This window comes from Cibotium barometz, chromosome 31 (genome assembly GCF_041138505.1).
Source record: "Cibotium barometz isolate CiBa-2024 chromosome 31, ASM4113850v1, whole genome shotgun sequence".
In the NCBI taxonomy this organism is placed as follows: domain Eukaryota; kingdom Viridiplantae; phylum Streptophyta; class Polypodiopsida; order Cyatheales; family Cibotiaceae; genus Cibotium; species Cibotium barometz.
The window spans coordinates 42280691-42299636 of NC_141076.1; the positions used below are offsets into that span (position 1 = coordinate 42280691).

General features: G+C 46.8%; 1 protein-coding gene across 2 annotated transcripts in view; it reads left to right on the forward strand.

Moving 5' to 3' along the window:
- NSF (AAA-type ATPase family protein) overlaps nt 1-18946 on the forward strand; it is a 62967-nt gene that overhangs the window by 10791 nt on the left and 33230 nt on the right. For both annotated transcript variants that reach the window (XM_086825142.1, XM_086825143.1), the window contains exon 5: nt 18744-18914. In XM_086825142.1, the coding sequence (XP_086681268.1) occupies nt 18744-18914 (171 nt within the window). The remainder of the gene's footprint in view (nt 1-18743; nt 18915-18946) is intronic.

Here is an 18946-nt window from a genome sequence, read left to right on the forward strand (position 1 = left end):
AAGGAATGGAGCAATTGTCTCGTTTGGGTTACTTGCCTTCTCTAAAGTTTTCAAGTTTTCAATTTTGTGAGCATTGTATATATGGTAGGCAACTACAGTGCCCCCACAAGAAAGCTCTTGGACAGAAAGATGCTCAGTTAGAGCTTGTGCATACAGATGTATGTGAGATGCCTCAGCTTTCTTTGGGAGGGGCAAAATATTTTGTGTCTTTTATAGATGATGCCACACGCAAGGTGTGGGTTTATCCTCTTCGTTTGAAGAGTGATACATTCTCAGTGTTTCAGAAGTTTGTTGCTCATGTTGAGAATCAAACTGGCAAAACACTGAAGGCTTTGCGTTCCGACAATGGTGGAGAGTATATGTCCAAACAGTTTCAGGACTTTTGTGATGCTAAAGGCATCAAGAGGGAGCTCTCTACTCCTTATGATCCTCCACAAAACGGGACAGCAGAGAGGATGAACAGGACCATACAGGAGAAGGTCCGTTCTATGTTGTCACATGCTGCATTACCTCATGGTTTTTGGGCTGAAGCTGTTATGACAGCCGTTCACCTTATAAATAGGTCACCTAACACGAGGCTTGGTGGGAAAGTGCCAGAAGAAGTATGGACAGGGAAGCCTCCGTCATACAAGCACTTGAGAGTGTTTGGTTGCGTTGCGTACGTGCACATACGCAGGGAAATGCGCACCAAACTTGATCCTAAGTCTCACAAATGCATATTCCTAGGATATGGTGACAGAGGTGAAATGGGGTATAGACTTTGGGATCCCATGAATAGAAAGATCATACGCAGCAATGATGTCATTTTTGATGAAACATGCATGTATAAGGAGCCTGCAAGGCAACAGGAGCCTGGCAGAGTCATCTTTGATGATGATGGACATCATGGACAACAACAAAGGGCTGTAAATCAGCCATTACAGCAGGAAAACTAGCCCTTAAATGGTGCTGAAAATGGTCCAAATGGACAGCCAGAGATGGCAGAAGATATCTCGATGGATATACCACAGTTAGAGGATATACCGGGCATGATTTTTCAGCCTTATGGCATGGAACAAGAGCCACCAATGGGTGATATGCAGGCTGGACAGCAACCTGCAAATGATGGTCATTGGGTACGGAGGTCCACTAGACCCTCCAGAGCCCCTGACAGGTTTGTTCCAGGGGTTGACTACTTGATGCTTACTGACTGTGGGGAGCCCTCATGTTACAAGGAGGCTTTACAAAGGGCAGACAAAGCTCTATGGGAGCGTGCCATGAAGTCAGAGATGGATTCTCTGCATAAAAATGGAACTTGGAAGTTGGTGCATTTGCCTGCAGGCAAGAAGGTTTTGCCATGCAAGTGGGTATACAGGCTCAAAGTTGCATCAGATGCAAAGCCAAGATACAAAGCCAGGTTAGTGGCTAAGGGCTTCAAGCAGGAATATGGTGTGGACTTTGATGAGATCTTCTCTCCAGTGGTCAAAATGACCACACTTAGAGCTGTGTTGGCTTTGGTTGCGCATGATGATCTGGACTTGATTCAGATGGATGTGAAGACTGCTTTTCTTCACGGTGATCTCCATGAGGAGATATATATGCAACAGCCAGAGGGTTATGCAGTGAGTGGAAAGGAGAAGCTTGTATGCAAGCTGAAAAAGAGTCTTTATGGGCTCAAACAGGCACCAAGGGAATGGTATCATAAATTTGATACATTCATGAAATCCCAGAAATTCAGGAGAAGTGACATAGATCACTGCTTATACACCAAGAAAGCTTTGGATGGCAGTCTATTGATCCTCATCTTGTATGTTGATGATATGTTGATTGCCGGGAAATCTCGTAAGGAGATGGATGCCTTGAAGCAGAGGCTGCATGAAACCTTTGATATGAAGGATTTGGGTGATGCAAATCACATCTTGGGTATGCGGATACTTCGGGACAGAAATCAGCATGTGTTGTATTTGTCTCAGAAGGAATACATTGGCAAAGTCTTGCAGAGGTTCAATATGGACTTGGGTATGCGGATACTTCGGGACAGAAATCAGCATGTGTTGTATTTGTCTCAGAAGGAATACATTGGCAAAGTCTTGCAGAGGTTCAATATGGACGGGGGGAAGAAGACTAGTACTCCTTTGCCTCCATATGTGAAACTCAGTGCTATGGACAGCCCACAGTCAGATAGAGACAGGGCTGATATGGCCAAGATTCCGTATGCTTCAGCTTGTGGCAGTCTCATGTATGCCATGGTTGCTACTAGGCCGGACATTGCATTTGCAGTGGGAGTGGTTTCTAGATACATGGCCAACCCTGGCAAGAAGCATTGGGAAGCAGTGAAAGGTGTCATGAGATACCTGAAGGGCACTCAGGATTTGTGCATTTGCTTTGGCAAACAGGATGCATTAGTGCATGGTTACACGGATTCGGATTATGCCGGTCATCCAGATAACCGGAAGTCTACTACCGGTTATGTGTTTACATTCACAGGAGGTGCTGTGTCATGGATATCCAGGATGCAGAAGTGCACTGCCTTATCTACTACAGAGGCCGAGTATATTGCAGCCACAGAGGCTTGCAAGGAGGCATTATGGCTATCTCGGTTAGTGGTTGATTTGGGTTATACAGGGGATATTCCATTGTTGCATTGTGACAGTCAGAGTGCCATTCAGTTGGCAAAGAACCCTGTCTTTCATGCAAAGACGAAGCATGTGGATGTGAAGTATCACTTCATCAGAGAGGTGATAGAGAACAAGCAAATTCAGCTTGTTAAGATTCATACGGATGACAACCCGGCTGATCTGTTGACAAAGAGTTTGCCTCCGGAGCGGTTTGCTCATTGCAGACACTCGATGGGCATTGGATGAGGCCAGTTTCAGCCTTGATATGGCCTTGTATATTATCATGTACATGCTGATTTTTTCTTTTCCTTTACTTAAGGGCACTTTGCCTTTAAGTGGGAGGTTGTTGGGGTAAAGGCGTTATGCCCACCCTTATAGTGTGTACAAGCCCATAAGTTATAGTACATAGTACACTTAGTACTTTTAATGTACTAAGTGCACTATGTGTACTAGTGCAATATACATGTGTGATAGGGGAGTCACACACTCATGCCTCATGAGTTGACTTATCCCCAGAACTCTCTCTCTCTCTCTCTCCCTTGTTCTTCTCTGTGTATGTCTCCCACATGACCTAACCCTAATTCCTGTTTTTCTCTCACACACGTGTCCTTTTTCTTCGCAGATGAAGCAACACCCCTCCTCTTTGAGCTTCGAAGCCTTGAGGAGACGATTTTTCTTCATTGGAGTCGAGTAAGAATTCTTCGAAGGTTGGTTCGAAGACTTTCCTTCTGTCGTGCTAGTTATCGGCGCGGAGAACTTCCTTTTGTGCTTGTTCCCTTGCTCGGTTATGGTCTTGGTTTTGGAAGAGACCATCATATCATCATAAATACGGCAGAGTGAATGGCCTCGTCCAAAGTTTTGCACTTGTTATTCTTGACTTGTAAACAGTACGAGTCGGGTAATTTTGTTACGAAGAAACCCAACAGAGTAGTAGAATCTATCTTCGTAGCTTTCATCTGCAAGTCTTTAAATTTTTGGAGGTCGACCTCAAAAGTGAGGTTTTGCGAGGTCATGATCAAACTGGCAAACTAGCAACTATGTTGTAGTCATCCTCCTTCTTGAGGAACTCTTTCTTGAGACTTCTTCAAATTGCACCCAGGTTGTCGGTTTAGGCTTGAGTTCTTTCCACCAGAGCAAAGCCTTGCCCAAGAGGAAACTGTCAGAATACGCAGCGGAGATGATGACCAAATCTGGGAACACGAGCAAAAACGCAGGCAGAAAAACAGCACAAGAGAGAGAGAGATGTAGGCGTGTAACTCTGCTCTATATACACAAGAAGATCTCGAGAAATGATACAAATAAGGTATGGGGGCTGGGGTCCTATATATACCTCCCTGGAAGGCAGTCGGCCAACAAAAGAGTGCCCACGACTGATAAAAAAGACCCACGACTGCATAAATGCAGTCGGCTAGCATCCAGATGCCCACGACTGATGAAAACCAGTCGGCCAGCAGCCCTGAAGCCCACGACTGATGAACATCCAGTCGGCCAGCAGCACTGGGGTGCTCCTGGCATCATCTGGCAGCCCTCCCAAGCCTCAGAAAAATGGAAAAAAATAGAGGAAAAATGCGGAGAGTGGGGAAAAATGGGAAAACACCTCATAAGGGCGGGCACACCCACAACAAAGGCCCTGGTGTATAAAACTGGACATGAGATGACTTCTAACACCCCCTCTCATCTCCTGGCTGTGAAACCAACCACTGGGAGCTGGGGTGCCGCCTGAGCAAATCCTGAGAGAGCGACTTCGTGAAGAGGTCCACCGTACTGTCCTCCGTCGAACAGAACTCTAGCAAGATGTCATCAGCAACGATCTGTTCACGAACAAAGTGCCTCTGGATGACCATGGGTTTCTCTAGTGGAAGCCCAAACCTGCAATGAAACCTCCTTCCGCGCCGTAAAACTGCTCCTGGGCCTGAAGTAGATCCCCTCGTGTCCGGATCTCCTCCCCAAACCGAGTCGCTCCAACCGTGGAGTCGGACTCCATCCAACAATCCCCCTCCTGTGTACAAGAGTCTATGATCCTTCGCATGTCGCAGAAACCACAGGAAACGCAATCCTGCCTCCCAAAGAGACATCTGCAACCATGAGCTCAACTGCCTCATCAGGAAGCTCTCGTCCAAACTGGTGTCCATCAACCAGATCAATGAACCATACAGCTTCTGAGTCATAGAGACATCACACTGCTCACAAGGATCAACACCTGTTACGGTGCACAAACAAGTCCTGGAAGCCTGATGAAACCTGTCAACCACCCCCTCTGAATCTGGAACCACAAAGCCTGGAGAAACCACCTCCTTCTGCAAGTAAGCACCTGTCACCTGCCTGGCTTTCCGAAAGGTCCCCGTGGAAAGAACATCCTCAACTACTGGAAGTTCTATGTCCCGAACACTACGAGACATCAGAGCATAAGTGACCTGTTCAGCTTCCTCTGATTCACGAACGCAAGAACTACCAACATCAGTACTGGAAAGTTCCTGCCAACTGCTGCCATCTACTGGCAAGCTATCCACCACCTGGTCTCGAAAAGCTTGCTCCTGCAGCGTATCCACACTTGAGTAGCCATTACCAGACTGCCACTCATCACAAACCTGAGGACCTGGGAGAGAGAGTGCTGAAAGCCTGTAAACTCCATTCTTCACTCCACCTTCCCAAACCACTTGGCCTGTTGCTTTGTCCCGGAGAGCAACAAAATGCTCATCAAACTCCACCCGTACGCCAGTCTTGCAAACCTGATGCATTGACAACAGATGAAAACCAAGTGCCGGAACATACAACACCTGGGAGGAATGCTTCCCCCCTCTGCCATCGGGAACTATCTCCATCCTGCCCTCACTGTGAACTGGGATAGTGGACGTATCCCCAGTAAGAATATGACCAGAACACCTGCAGAGATCCTGTACACCGGAACGGGAAGGAGTCATGTGCCTGGAAGCACCACTATCGAGAATCCACTCCCGAGTATCCGTTGCGGAGAGTCCTCCAATCTCCTCCCTGCCTGAAGAAAATGAAGCATCGATGTCCATCACCTCCAGGTGCACAAAAGCCGGAGTCTTCATGATTGCTGCTGAGGAGTCTTCACCCTTCTCGGTCTTCCGCTTGGGACACTGCCTCCAGTAGTGGCCTTTCTCGCCACAATCATTACAGGTCCTCTCTGCCTTCAGTTTCTCGTGGTCAATGTCGGACTTCTTCTCAGAAGACTTCTCCGATGAAGCCTTCCCTTTGCCCGAGTTACGGCCTTTCGACCGTTGGCCAGTTAAAGCCTCCGAACCTCCACCCTGAGGAGGATTCGTGAATCGTTCCTCCTGGTCCAGGACCATGGGCACAAGCTCCTTCCACGTGATGGTGCTGAGCCTGCCACTGGTAATCAAAGAGGAGTAAAATGCTGAGTACGAAGAGGGCAAATGTGACAGCAACGTGATGGCCATGTCCTCTGACGATATCTCCTTCCGAGCTTGAAGAACTTCCTGCTGAAGAGCCTGCAGCTTGTTAATATGCTCCCGCATCGTCGACGACTTTGCAGGGCTCATAACCCGCATCTGTACTTCCAAGGAAATCCTCTTCATGGGCGATACCCTGTTGTAAAGTGAGGCCAAATGCTGCCATATACCTCTGGCCAGCGTCATGTGCTTTACATGATTGATTACCTGTGGTGTGCAGTTGAGGAAAATAAACGAACGGACCTTGGCGTTGACACGATCCCACATCTGCGTCTGGGCCTCCCGGTCCTTTCGCATCGATGGTAACTCCCCTTCCTCTACTTCCGACCGTGGAACCCCAACAATGACGAAATCAGCGAGGTCGTAAGACTCCAGAACAGATTCCATCATAACCTTCCATATGCCGTAGTTACTCCCGTCCAACTGACGGTCCACCGGGAACGTGGGGAGTGTCGGGATCTTCACATGTCTCTCGGCCATCGCAAACAGATCTGCCATAGCGGGGATGTACTCTGAAAAGGGTGGGTGGGTGGGAACAAAGAAGAACTGATACCTGCAAGTGGCTGTTCAGCAAATCAGCCTGCCTTCCTCTTGCTTCTCCTCTCTCGATCAGCCCAAAACAGTCCACCAATCAGCCACAAAACAGTCCCCCTCTTGCTCACACAAATCCCAAGACCTATCTAGAGCCTAGGGCTCTGATACCATGTCAGAATACGCAGCGGAGATGATGACCAAATCTGGGAACACGAGCAAAAACGCAGGCAGAAAAACAGCACAAGAGAGAGAGAGATGTAGGCGTGTAACTCTGCTCTATATACACAAGAAGATCCCGAGAAATGATACAAATAAGGTATGGGGGCTGGGGTCCTATATATACCTCCCTGGAAGGCAGTCGGCCAGCAAAAAGAGTGCCCACGACTGATAAAAAAGACCCACGACTGCATAAATGCAGTCGGCCAGCATCTAGATGCCCACGACTGATGAAAACCAGTCGGCCAGCAGCCCTGAAGCCCACGACTGATGAACATCCAGTCGGCCAGCACTGGGGTGCTCCTGGCATCATCTGGCACCCCTCCCAAGCCTCAGAAAAATGGGAAAAAATAGGAGAAAAATGCGGAGAGTGGGGAAAAATTGTAAAACACCTCATAAGGGCGGGCACACCCACAACAAAGGCCCTGGTGTATAAAACTGGACAGGAGATGACTTCTAACAGAAACCTGCTGCTAACTGAATCTTTTTGTCATCGCCATATGGATGAAACTAGAAGTGGACTTTCCACTTATGTAGCCACGTGTCCACAATCTCCTTGGTACGCTGCTTTTGCTCGCCCCCGAACTGCTCCGGAGTGATGTTGGGGCCTAAAGCAGACGCTAAGGTATCCATGCCCGAGAGAGCAGACAGAGTAGTGGTCAATAGAGGGATGGAATTTTGCAAAGTCTGCATCTGCACGGTGACATGTGCCTGATGCTCCGCGAAAGAAGCCTTGAAAGTAACTTTAAACTCCAGAAAATCAGATTTAGTCATGCTTCAAAAAGATCGCCATCGGCGGCCTCGGGAGCCGGCAAATCTTCATGTTCAGGAGCGGGCTCCATATCTGATTCTTGGGTCGACATCCCAGAAGAGGAGAGGCAAAGAGAAAGCAAAAGCTCCCGAAAGCTAAGAGATAACCTGCGCACAAAGGGTTCGGGTTGCGCTAAGGAGAGCTGGGTGCCAAAGGAAGAGAGAAAACAAGGAGGCACTGCCAACCTGAGATGGTGCAAGAAGCCTTCACGAGAACTCCCGTGCTGAATTCTGGAAGCCCAAGCTAGTTTTTTAAAAAAACTGCCACGTTGGTTTTGAAAAAAAAACCCATAACAAGCTTTTTGTGAAAGGCCACGCTGGATATGTGTTTTTGTTTAAGCCATGCTGCATGCCTTTAAAAAAGGGGGGAAAAAAAGGGGGCTGCCGTCAAAAAACACGTGAGAATCCAGTCAGTGCTAAAAAAAACGCAAAGTTCTAAAAAATCGGGAGGGCTAAAAAAAAAGATGCACCCACGCTGCCCGCCACCTGCTAGCAGCAGCAAAGAAATTCTCGGTTCACTCTCTCTGACTCATAGACGACAAAGCTTGGCTTTCTTCTCACCTTGCCCAACTCTCTTCATGCTGTCCAAGTTGACCCTCTCCATGATCACAACCCAACTCGGGTTCCAACGATGCAAACTAAAGAAAGACACACACTGAAATCTGAAAAAAAACAGCAGTAAACATGAAAAACAGCAGTGTAGCTGAACTCATACCTCTTCTTGACCTCTTTCTTTGCCTACCTACCAACTTGCTCGCTCTCCAAGGCATGCTCTGATACCATTGTCAAAACCCCAAGGTCTCCTTGTAAAGCAATCCTGAAACAAGACCCGAAACATTCAAAACAAAGCCATAAACCGTGAAGGGGGTGCAAGCCTGGCTCACCACCCAACCATGACAGCCGAAGACCTGGCTGTCCCCACCGAGCCACGACCTGAGCTAACTAGCTAGATGTATCGACCAGTTTCTACTCCATGACGTCCTATACCGTCACGGAGCTACCCTCGCGGGCCTCGAGACTGCTGTCGGCCTTGGTTGCATGAAGCAAGTGCACGTCTGTACTAGATCCAAGCTTGTGACCGCAGAGCTCTCGCATAACCTCGCGAGACTCTGACTGACTGATTGACCCGGGCCACCCTTTTATATGCTCTTGGCCGGTCACCGGGCCTCCACACATGGGCGCCTGCCTGTCAGTCTGTCACCAATTGGCCGACCATTTGGTCCATCTCGAGATTTGTGTCTCGTTCACTTGAGGCCAGGTCGGTGTCTCATGTGAAGGGGCCAGTATTTTTGCTTAACATGGACGGGAGTCAGACTGGTGCCACCCGTGTGTTAGCAGGACGGTGTCGTATGGACGGGAGCCAGACTGGTGCCACCCGTGTATGATCTGGATTGTGTTCTATCCATGGGATTGTCACGCCATGGAAGAGCCAGTATTTGTGCCGTGTCTTGCCTATGGGACTGTCACTCCATAGGGAGGCTCGTGCCTGGATTTGTGTCTTACCTATGGGACTGTCACTCCATAGGAAGACCGGGATTTATGTTTCTTTGTCATGCCATCATTGTGCCCGACAGATTTTTTGTACTTGTACCATGAACGGGAGATATGTCCATGATACTGTTTGCACATGCATTCATGTTTTGCATGTTTGGAATTGTTTTCGCATGACTTGTATTCTTGTGTTTGCCTGTTTGACGTGCCACTTACTGAGCGGGGACGCCTGCCAGTGAGTTGTAAAGTTTGCTCTGTCTTTTGACGAGTTTTGTTGCGTGTGAACAGGTGGTAAATGTATTGCACTTGTTTGTTTAATAGCTTTCTTTCTAACCTTTATTTTTATAAGGTTGTAAGTTCACATTCATTGAAGAGTGGGCACCCATTATGGGCACCCACGAATGGGTCAAGGTGGGGAGGGAAACCCTACTCTTAACCCTTTATGTGTGGGGGTGGGTGCATGGCCACCTACCCACACCCCACCTTGAAACTGGCCGCCCCCATGCAAGCTAGGGGAGCTGGCCAGCTGTGGTCGTGTGCTCTCCCTCCAACACCTACATATGCATGACCACCTCATCGGCTGGGATACACGATTGAGCAAGCGGTCATCTCCTTTGCGCTTGTCTTCAGGTTGCTGCACGCTGGTGGGTTGCTCTCTCTACACAGGAGTCTGCGCCTCTTCTTCTGCAGGCGGCTGTGCTTCCTTTCCACAGGCGGCCACAGCAGGTTGCGCGCTCTCTCCAGCAGGCGGTTGCGCCTCCCTCAAGCGGCTGTGCTCTCCAGTTGGTGGTTGCGCTTTGCACAGCAGGTGGCTGTGTTCCTCCCCTTGCACGCGGCTGCGTGGGGTTGCACTTCACAGGCTGTACAGGTGGCTGTTCTCTATTTACATAGGCGGCTGCCCTCTTCCACAAGCGACTGCGCTCAGACCTCCAGGCGGTTGCATACTCTTCCTTCTCGCCAGTAGGCTGCTGCGCCCTGGTGTCCATCTCTAGTAGCTCCACCTTGATGCATCGGGTATTTGTCTTACACTAGCAAGCTACAAGTAAGTGGATTTGAGATTTAAGTAAAGGATTTTGTTGTAAATCTGATAAAGGATTCTATCTACTGCTAACACCCGTTCGTTGCCGGGTAGTCCAAGCTTCTGGAGAACCACGGTCCATGGGTGCCGAGATCGGGAGAGCCAGGCGTTAGTACAGGAGCGCTTGTTTGTGCGTGGTCGTGGAACACCAGTGGGGCGCTCTCCGCGGATTCCAGTGAAGGCACAGGACCGTAGAGACTAAACTACACAAGTGGATTGATCTCCTTCGAACGTCTACTTCGAGTCTCTTGTTTGGTACTGTATTCATCTCAGTTGTACATGGACATCATCTGGTTCTTTGAACCCATGGAGCATTGTATTTGTTAAATACTCCCAATAATATATCATATATTGGGGGGGGGGTCGGCCTGTTCCGGCCCCAGTGCTGGTGTCCATTGATCAACATTTCATTTCATTTCAATTTTCAGTTGTTAAGTTGTCCATTCAAATTGTGATATTTAAGTTGTGCTATTACGCGTGTGGGTGTTCAATGGAGTTTATTCCCACTTGACGGGATCGGTTTCATTGGTATCAGAGCACGGTTATTTCCCTCTTCTTAGTGGGGAAACGAACCTGTGTATTGGACAGCCCGCTTCTAGCACACTTAACACAATGGATAGCCAAGGCAACCCTTTGGAAGTGCCTAATCCGAGGGGCCCATCAAGTGCCTCGCATGGTTCTGATGCTTTACAAGGAAGGCACAAGTCCCTTGAGAGGGTAAATGATAGTGATTCAAGGGAACAACTGTCTCAAGGAAAGACAGTCATGCAAGAAGAAGAGCCTGATGCAATGAGGGCTGAATTGGAGCATACGAGAAAGCTTTTGCAGGCACAAGAGCAAGAGCTGAAATTCTTGCATGAAGATCCCCATGTGCAAAGTGCCATTGAAGCAAGGAAAGCCGTTGCAATGGTAAACGTGACTTTTGAGTCCATGGCACGGGAAGTGGGCAAAAAGCCAAGGGAGTTGGCACTTTCCTACCTCCTCCGCAAAGGTGACATCAAAGAGGGGGAAGATGGAGAGCTGAAATTCAGAAATCCACCTCGCTTGAAGCATGGAGATCCCGCATCTCAAGGGTTGAGGTCATTTATGCAAAGGGAAGAGGTGACAGTCACCTCTCGTCATGCATCTTCTCCACAAGACACAAAGCCTGACAGGTATATGTATGCGAGTGCTCATGGAGGGCATGATGGTCACATGCATTCAAGACATGAATCCCATGGAAGGGGTGAGAGGTCTGCCACTAGAAGAGCTTTGCCTACTGAGTTGTCTCATGGAGAGACATTGCATTATGCAGGAAGGTCACATGCATCTGATTCTCAAGTTCGTGGAGCACATGCCACCGTGCTTCATGAAACTTCCATGATGGCCCATGGAGCCCATGCAGATAGGGCTGCCCCGTTGTATAGGGGAAAAGAAAAAGAGAGGACCATGAATCTCATGCCAGAAAGCTCAAGGAATTTAAAGCAGGTGACAAGTCCCTTAAGTTTGGTTTTTCATGGAGAGCATGATGCTTCCAAAGTGTTAGCATTTGTGGCACAGTTTGATATTGCTTTTAGCGATGAGGACTTCACTGGGAAGTCTAAAGTACGCCATGCTAGCATGTTCTTGAAGGGGACCGTTGCTCATTGGTGGATCAGTGAAAAGATCACCAAAGATCCCATTTGCACCTGGAAAGAGTTTAAGGACAGATTTTATGCTCAGTTCTCGCCACCAAATGCGGAGCAAACTCTCACCTAAAAGTGGGATAGACTTGAGCAAAGAGATAATGAAAGTGTGCAACAGTATGTCAATAAGTTTTGGAAAGTGTTGCTTGAGGTAACTCCTTTTATGCAAATCACTGAAGATGAAAGAAAGAGGAAGTTTTGCTCCGGATTGCAACCAGCTTATCGTTCGGGCATTGAATTGCACCCGAAACATACTTTGCAACAGCTTACAACCTCTGCTCTTGCTACGGAGCAATTGGTGCTCAAAATTAAGCAAGATCAAGGCGCTTCAAAGGGCAAAGACAAGGCTGTCCCAAATCTGCGAAAAGGTGGACAGCCACCTAGAAAGAACTTCCGGGAGACCTAGAAGGGAGGAAAAGCTGAAAATACCTCATCTAAAGATCAGGGCCCAAAGAAGAACAAATTTGGCTTGACTCCCGAGTAAAGAGAGCAATATGCCAAGGAGGAAAAATGTTTTTCTTGTGGTAGCAAAGAGCACATGTTTCGACAATGCCCTGACCGCAAACCAAACTATGAGGACAAGCAAACCAAGGCTAATGTGCATGCAGTTCCCGATGTGCAGGGAAACACAAAACATGATGCAAAAGAGCGGATGGTATGCAAAGCTTGGGGTCAAATCAAGGATTAGTCCGCCTTATTCATGTTTGATGATTGTGCAACCGATAACTTCATCTCTATTCAGATGGCAGCTGCCTTGGGTATTGAGGTGGGACCTCAGATTGAAGCAGAAGGTGCCTTTGTTGGTAAAGAGGTGCAGGTTACCCCACTAATAGAGAGGTTGCGCATACATATCCAGGGTTACCTTGATAATGAGCATTTCTTAGTTGCACCACTTAATGGATGTGATGTATTGCTGGGCAAGCCATGGCATCATAGGCTTGAGCCCCGCAAAGAGTACAAGACCAACATGATTTCTTTTATGCATAAAGGCCTGCGTACTTGGTTTTTGTTCGTGATAGCATTGTACCAAGTCATCAAAATGTGGATGCTATGACTTACGATAGGCTGAATTTTCTTCATGCATTCAACGATTGTTTTGCTGATGCATTGCCAGGTGAATTACCTCCCCAAAGGCCCGAGGATCATCGCATAGATCTTGTGCCAGTCAGTTCTCCACCCAACAAACCTGCATACCGTGTGCGTGCCGCACAATAAGAAGAGATCATGAAGCAGGTAAATGAGCTTTTAGAGAAAGGTTTGGTTCAGCCTAGTTCCTCACCTTATTGCTCTCCTGTGCTTCTTGTTCAAAAGAAAGACGGGTCATTCCGCATGTGTGTGGACTACAGAGCTTTAAATAAGCTTACCATCAAGAATAGATTCCCAATTCTGCGTATTGATGACATTTTGGATAAGCTTGATGGTTCGGCTTGTTTCAGCCGTCTTGACTTGAAGAGTGGTTACCACCAAATACGAGTGGTGCCACAAGATGTCCATAAAACTGCATTTAGGACAGCTTTTGGATTATATGAATTTTTGGTGATGCCTTTCGGTCTCACCAATGCTCCTGCCACATTTAATCGTATGATGGATAGGATATTCCGACCCCATCGCAAATTCACAGGTGTTCTTTTTGATGACATCTTGGTTTTCTCCAAGAATGAGCAAGAACATAGAACTCATTTGGTCACAGTGTTCGAAGAGTTGCGGAAGCATAAACTTTTCATTAATGCCAAGAAAAGTGAGTTTTTCCTTTCAGAGATACATTATTTGGGTCACATTGTATCCAAGGATGGAGTAACAATGGATCCTGCAAAGATAGAAACCATTCGGAATTGGCCAGAATTGCAAAACGTACATCAAGTACGTAGTTTTCTGGGATTATGTTCATATTATAGACGTTTCATAAGGCATTTTGCTATGATAGCCACTCCTCTACATGATCTCACAAAGAAGAAAACCACTTTCAAATGGACTTCAAAAGAACAGGATGCCTTCTTGCAACTTCAGCATGCTATCATATCTGGACCTGTATTGATTGTTCCCGATGTCATCAGAAAGACTGGAATCTGTGAGTTACTACTACAGGGGACGGGCCCTTCCGGCTCAGTGGGCTGTTTATTCATAGATCTTGTGGTTTCCTGCTGTGTGTTCTCTGTCTGAATACTTGAAGAGTTCTATCTTTTTGTCTTGGGTCTCCAATATTCGTGACAGTGGTATCCAAATGTATGTCAAAGATCCTGCAAACTTGGCTTTCAGATATCTCTGGGAGGACGACGACATTTAGGTACAGCCAAACGGTGATCTCCTCATCCTAAAACTTCCTGAGTAATACAGGAAACACACACTGGAGGATTTGGATGAGCAGTCATGCTAAGAGAAGAAGAGACCTTGCCTGCTTGCTATGATGGTCTTGAAGAACAACTGAAGCCTGAAGATCGTCACCCAACACCTCCCGAGTCTGAGGAAAGAGTAGCTATGGAGCTTGTCCATATGTCCGGAAGTGTAGATAGTTGATCGCAATTGAAAAGCTTCCAAGTATGCTTCACTTTGTCCATCCTTTGAGGATGATATGCGGATGAAAATTCAGCTTAGTGCCCATATTGTCGAAAAGAGCTCTCCAAAAGAGGCTCGTTGTCGTGGGATCTTTGTCTCCCACAATTGACTTGGGCATACCATGATGCTTAAACACCTATGACATAAGCAGTCGGACCATATGCTCAGCTTTTATGGTCTTTTTGAAAGGCAAGAAGTGAGCTTGCTTGCTAAACCTGTCCACAATAGTCCATATTGCATCATTGCCATACTGTGTACGAGGGAAATCCATAATAAAATCCATGGCAATGCTTTTCCATGGCTGGTTCGGAACTGGCAAAGGCTGAAGCAAACCGGGAGTCTTTTGCCTATCAAATTTCACCGTTTGACAGGTGATACATGCACGTACATGTGCCTCTATGTCCTTCCGCATACCTGGCCAAAAGAAATACCTCCTTTGTCTATCAAATTTCACCGTTTGACAGGTGATACATGCACGTACATGTGCCTCAATGTCCTTCCGCATTTCTGGCCAAAAGAAATACCTCTCAATCATGTGTGTGGTAGGCATTATGCCTCTATGACCAGCGTATGGAGGAGTATGGCACTCATCCAAAATCTTTTGCCTCATGTCAGACACCATACATAGGCAATTATCTTTCATAAGATAACCCTCTTTGATCATATCTTTCACGAGATAACCCTCTTTGATCACATAAGAGGCATGTGTATGACCAGCCATCAAATCAGCCCAAATAGTGACAAAATTAGCATCCGAATGATACAAATCACGCATGGTAGACAAGTTCCCATGAGAGGCAACCGAAATAGCTGCTACTACATACGACTTTTGTGACAATGCATCTGCCACTACATTCTTCTTTCTTGGGGTGTGCAAAATCTTAAAATGAAACATAGAGAACGCGCAGGGGGTGGGGTGGGGGGTGGGGGGGGAAAGAGAGATAAAAATATGGGGGGCTAAAAAAAGTGGGGGAGGGGTTAGAATTTTGTGCATCTCACTGTGTGTGGGGATTTGGACCTTTTATTGGTGCCTCGTACTTTCTCAGAGTCGTGGGGGTATTTTTGCTGCTCTCGGCTAGCTCCTTGATGGCGGTCAGCCAGCTACATGCCTACCTATATAAAGGTCTTTCCCTCGTCACATTCAATCCATTTCATTCATTCATAGACACTTGTTCTTTACACCATCTGCTGGTTGGTATTGCCATTGTAAAAGCCTCACGGTACATAATAAGATATTCATTGCTCTCATGTTTCTATGTTCTTAGTATTTCATGATGAGTGTCCATGGACAGTTTTGTATTCACCGCAGTGAGATAGCTATGTTTATGTTTCTGTTTTATTTTCCATTCCATGATGAGATATGCCATGGACATTATTGTATCACTTTGGTCTCATAGACCCATTGGGTCTTTAGTATACGCTTAATATATCTTTCTTTCTTTCTTTCTCAGTTTCTCTCCCTCTCTCCTATGTTTTGCTTCTGCATTGTGCAACTTTATCATGGTATCAGTCGCTTAGATACCAGCATCCACACGACGGTCCCCCCTCCTGCAAGAAGGTCTCTGTTTTTTTTTCTGGAGTAGAGAGGTACTTGCGTTTTTAATCAACTTGCTGCGTTTCTTCAAGGTGGCTGCGTACTCCCCGTGGGTGATGCGTTTTCTCCCAGCCTTGGACTGTAGTTGGTCGTCTTCTTCACGTGTGGAGCGCTCCCGACTAGTGGCATTAACAGCTTGCCTCTTCTTCGGCGGCTCTACATACTTCGTGGGTGTTTTTCGAGGGCTTGTTTGCTACAGTCCAATCCTACCTTTGTTTTTAGAGGGGGCTAATCGGGTCTTTACCTTTCGTGGCGTTGGAGTTTGTTGGAGAAGTTTTGGAGATTGGTGAGATCATCGGTGGCACAAAGGCTTGCTTGCGGAGGTGTGCTATTGCTGTGGATATGGGTTTCCTCTTGGAGGAGGAATCTGTCCTTGTTTCTACACAGCAGGTAATGTTCCCTCCTAGTGGATAGGATCAAGCACTTGGTACAGTGCAAGAAACAAGACAGTGTCACTGCTACTCTTGTGGAAAGCAGGTTCATTTGGCCAAGGATTGCAAGACCAGAGGTACAGCCTAGGCTAGGACCAAGTTTTCAAAGAAGGGCAATGATCATATACAAGATGATGACTCTGATACTTCTAGTGTCCCCAAGGTTGCAAAAGTCAAGGAGGACCTGGATGGTCAGCTTCTCTCAGTCGTGGGGGTATTTTCGCTGTTGTCGGCCAGCTCCTTGAGGGCAATCAGCCAGCTACATGCCTCCCTTTATAAATGTCACTTCCATTCATAGGCACTTGTTCTCTACACCATCTGCTAGCTGGTATTGCCATTGTAAAAGCCTCATGCTACATAATAAGATGTTCATTGTCTAATGTCTCTCTCCCTCTCTCCAAAGGTACAGCCTAGGCCAGGACCAAGTTTTCAAAGAAGGGCAGGATGATGACTCTATACTTCTAGTGTCCCCAAGGCTGCAAAAGCCAAGGAGGACCTGGATGGCAGCTTCTCTCAGTCGTGGGGATTTACTAGTCGTGGGGGTATTTTTGCTACTGTCGGCCAGCTCCTTGAGGGCAATCGGCCAGCTACATGCCTCCCTTTATAAAGGTCACTTTCCCTCATCGCATTCAATCGAGTTCATTCATTCACAGGCACTTGTTCTCTACACCATCTGTTGGCTGGTATTGCCTTTGTAAAAGCCTCATGCTACATAATAAGATGTTCATTGTTTGATGTCTCTTTCTTTGCGCCTCTCCCTCCCTCCTATGTTTTTCTTCCGCATTGTGAAACTTTATCGCGCGCGCGCGTGCCCCGCCGCAAGGAGGGAGGGGGGGGTGTCTTCCTCAAAAGCAACATTGCCATTGGTGCGGTGTCACAACAAAATGGTCATCCTATTGCTTTACATGAGCCGTAAGCTGAATTTCGTTGAGCGAAATTACTCTATCTACGAATCGGAACTTCTTGTGATGATCTAGATCCCAAAGCATTGGAAACACTTCTTATATGGGCGTGTATCTTTGTGGTTCGCATGGATCACGATTCACGAGGCACTTCGTTGGCTTGAAACAATGCGACATGTGGAAGGAGCAAATGCCAACATTGTTGGAGTCGGCTATTTCAGCAGTTTGGCGGCATGATAGTACCTTCTTGACAAGTCAGCGCAATGGCTGATGTGCTCAGCATGAAAGGGGTGGTTCTCCCTAGATGACATGAAACACATGTATGCCAACTTTGAGGAGTTCGGTACACCATGGGCACAAGCATTAGAACCCACAAGGCCAAGCAATTTCTTGGTACATGATGGGTGGCTCACTTACGAAGACGCCTACATGTCTTGAACAGTTTTCGCCAACCCTTTCTTCACGACGCGCATGACATCATTACTGGTGGTCTTCGCGGGGTGAATTTCGCCATGGAGAAGTTAGAGCGGCACTATTATTGGCTGAAAATGAGGCCAAGACGTCTTTACTTACGTGAAGCATTGTGTGATTTGCCAAAAAATGATGATTTTCCATGGAAAGCCGGTAGAAGTGATATGGACCCTTCCATGTGATACTAATGGATTTCATGACAAACCTACCTCTAAGCATCGGGAATCGTTATACACAATGGTTAACCATTGTGGACACGTTCTGTAAATTGTCATGCTCACTCTGTGTCGGTCCAATGCCATTGCCAAAGATATCCCCTGTTTATTCATTAGGTTTTGGTACCTTGCTTTTGGATTTCTGTGTACCATTGTACCAGATCCAGATGCTAAATATACTATATATTTTTGGCGAGGATTGTTTGATATTTTTGGTACTAAACTTAATTTCTCTAGTGCTTTTCATCCATAGACTGATGGGGCGAGACCAAAATCTACACCAGGCAGCCTTTGATGTGTTGAAATGTTGCGTCCACGACCAACAAAGTAAGTGGGAAACCTTTTTGCCTTTGGTTCAGGTTGTGCTTAATGATTTGCGGTGTTTGGAGTATAGACGATTGTTCTAGTCACTTTTGACAGTCTGCTTCTCAAACACAAAACGGTTTCTCCTCATAAAGGGGGCCTTACAAAACAGAGCTAGCTGGTACCAGTAACAATGAGGGTGAAGCATTGATTTCCAACATGAGGAGCATCTTACCAGAATTCACTAGTGGTTGACCATGATTTTCTAGCATCTGTAATGTGAGCACACATATTGCAATATCATTTACAAGAAAAGTGTTTTCATTGAATCTTGTTGTTACTCATTGGTTGTGACGTGTTTAACCAAGTTTTTATATTTTAATGCCACTTTTTTGTGTTCTCTTTCTTTGAAGTGTTTGGGTTGTAACTCGTGTTGTTTGTTTGTAGATTTTCACGGTGGGCCAACTGGTGCTTTTGGACTTTATGGGAACAAACTACACCTTAACTGTCAACCAAACAGTTGTTGATGACCAATCTGAATCTGAAATTGCTACAAGAGGCTTGCTGGCCAGTGGAACATCATTCTTTTTTGAATCATCTCCGACTTCTGGCATAAAGGTAGAAAAGTTTGTGCTTGTGCTTTGTGATGT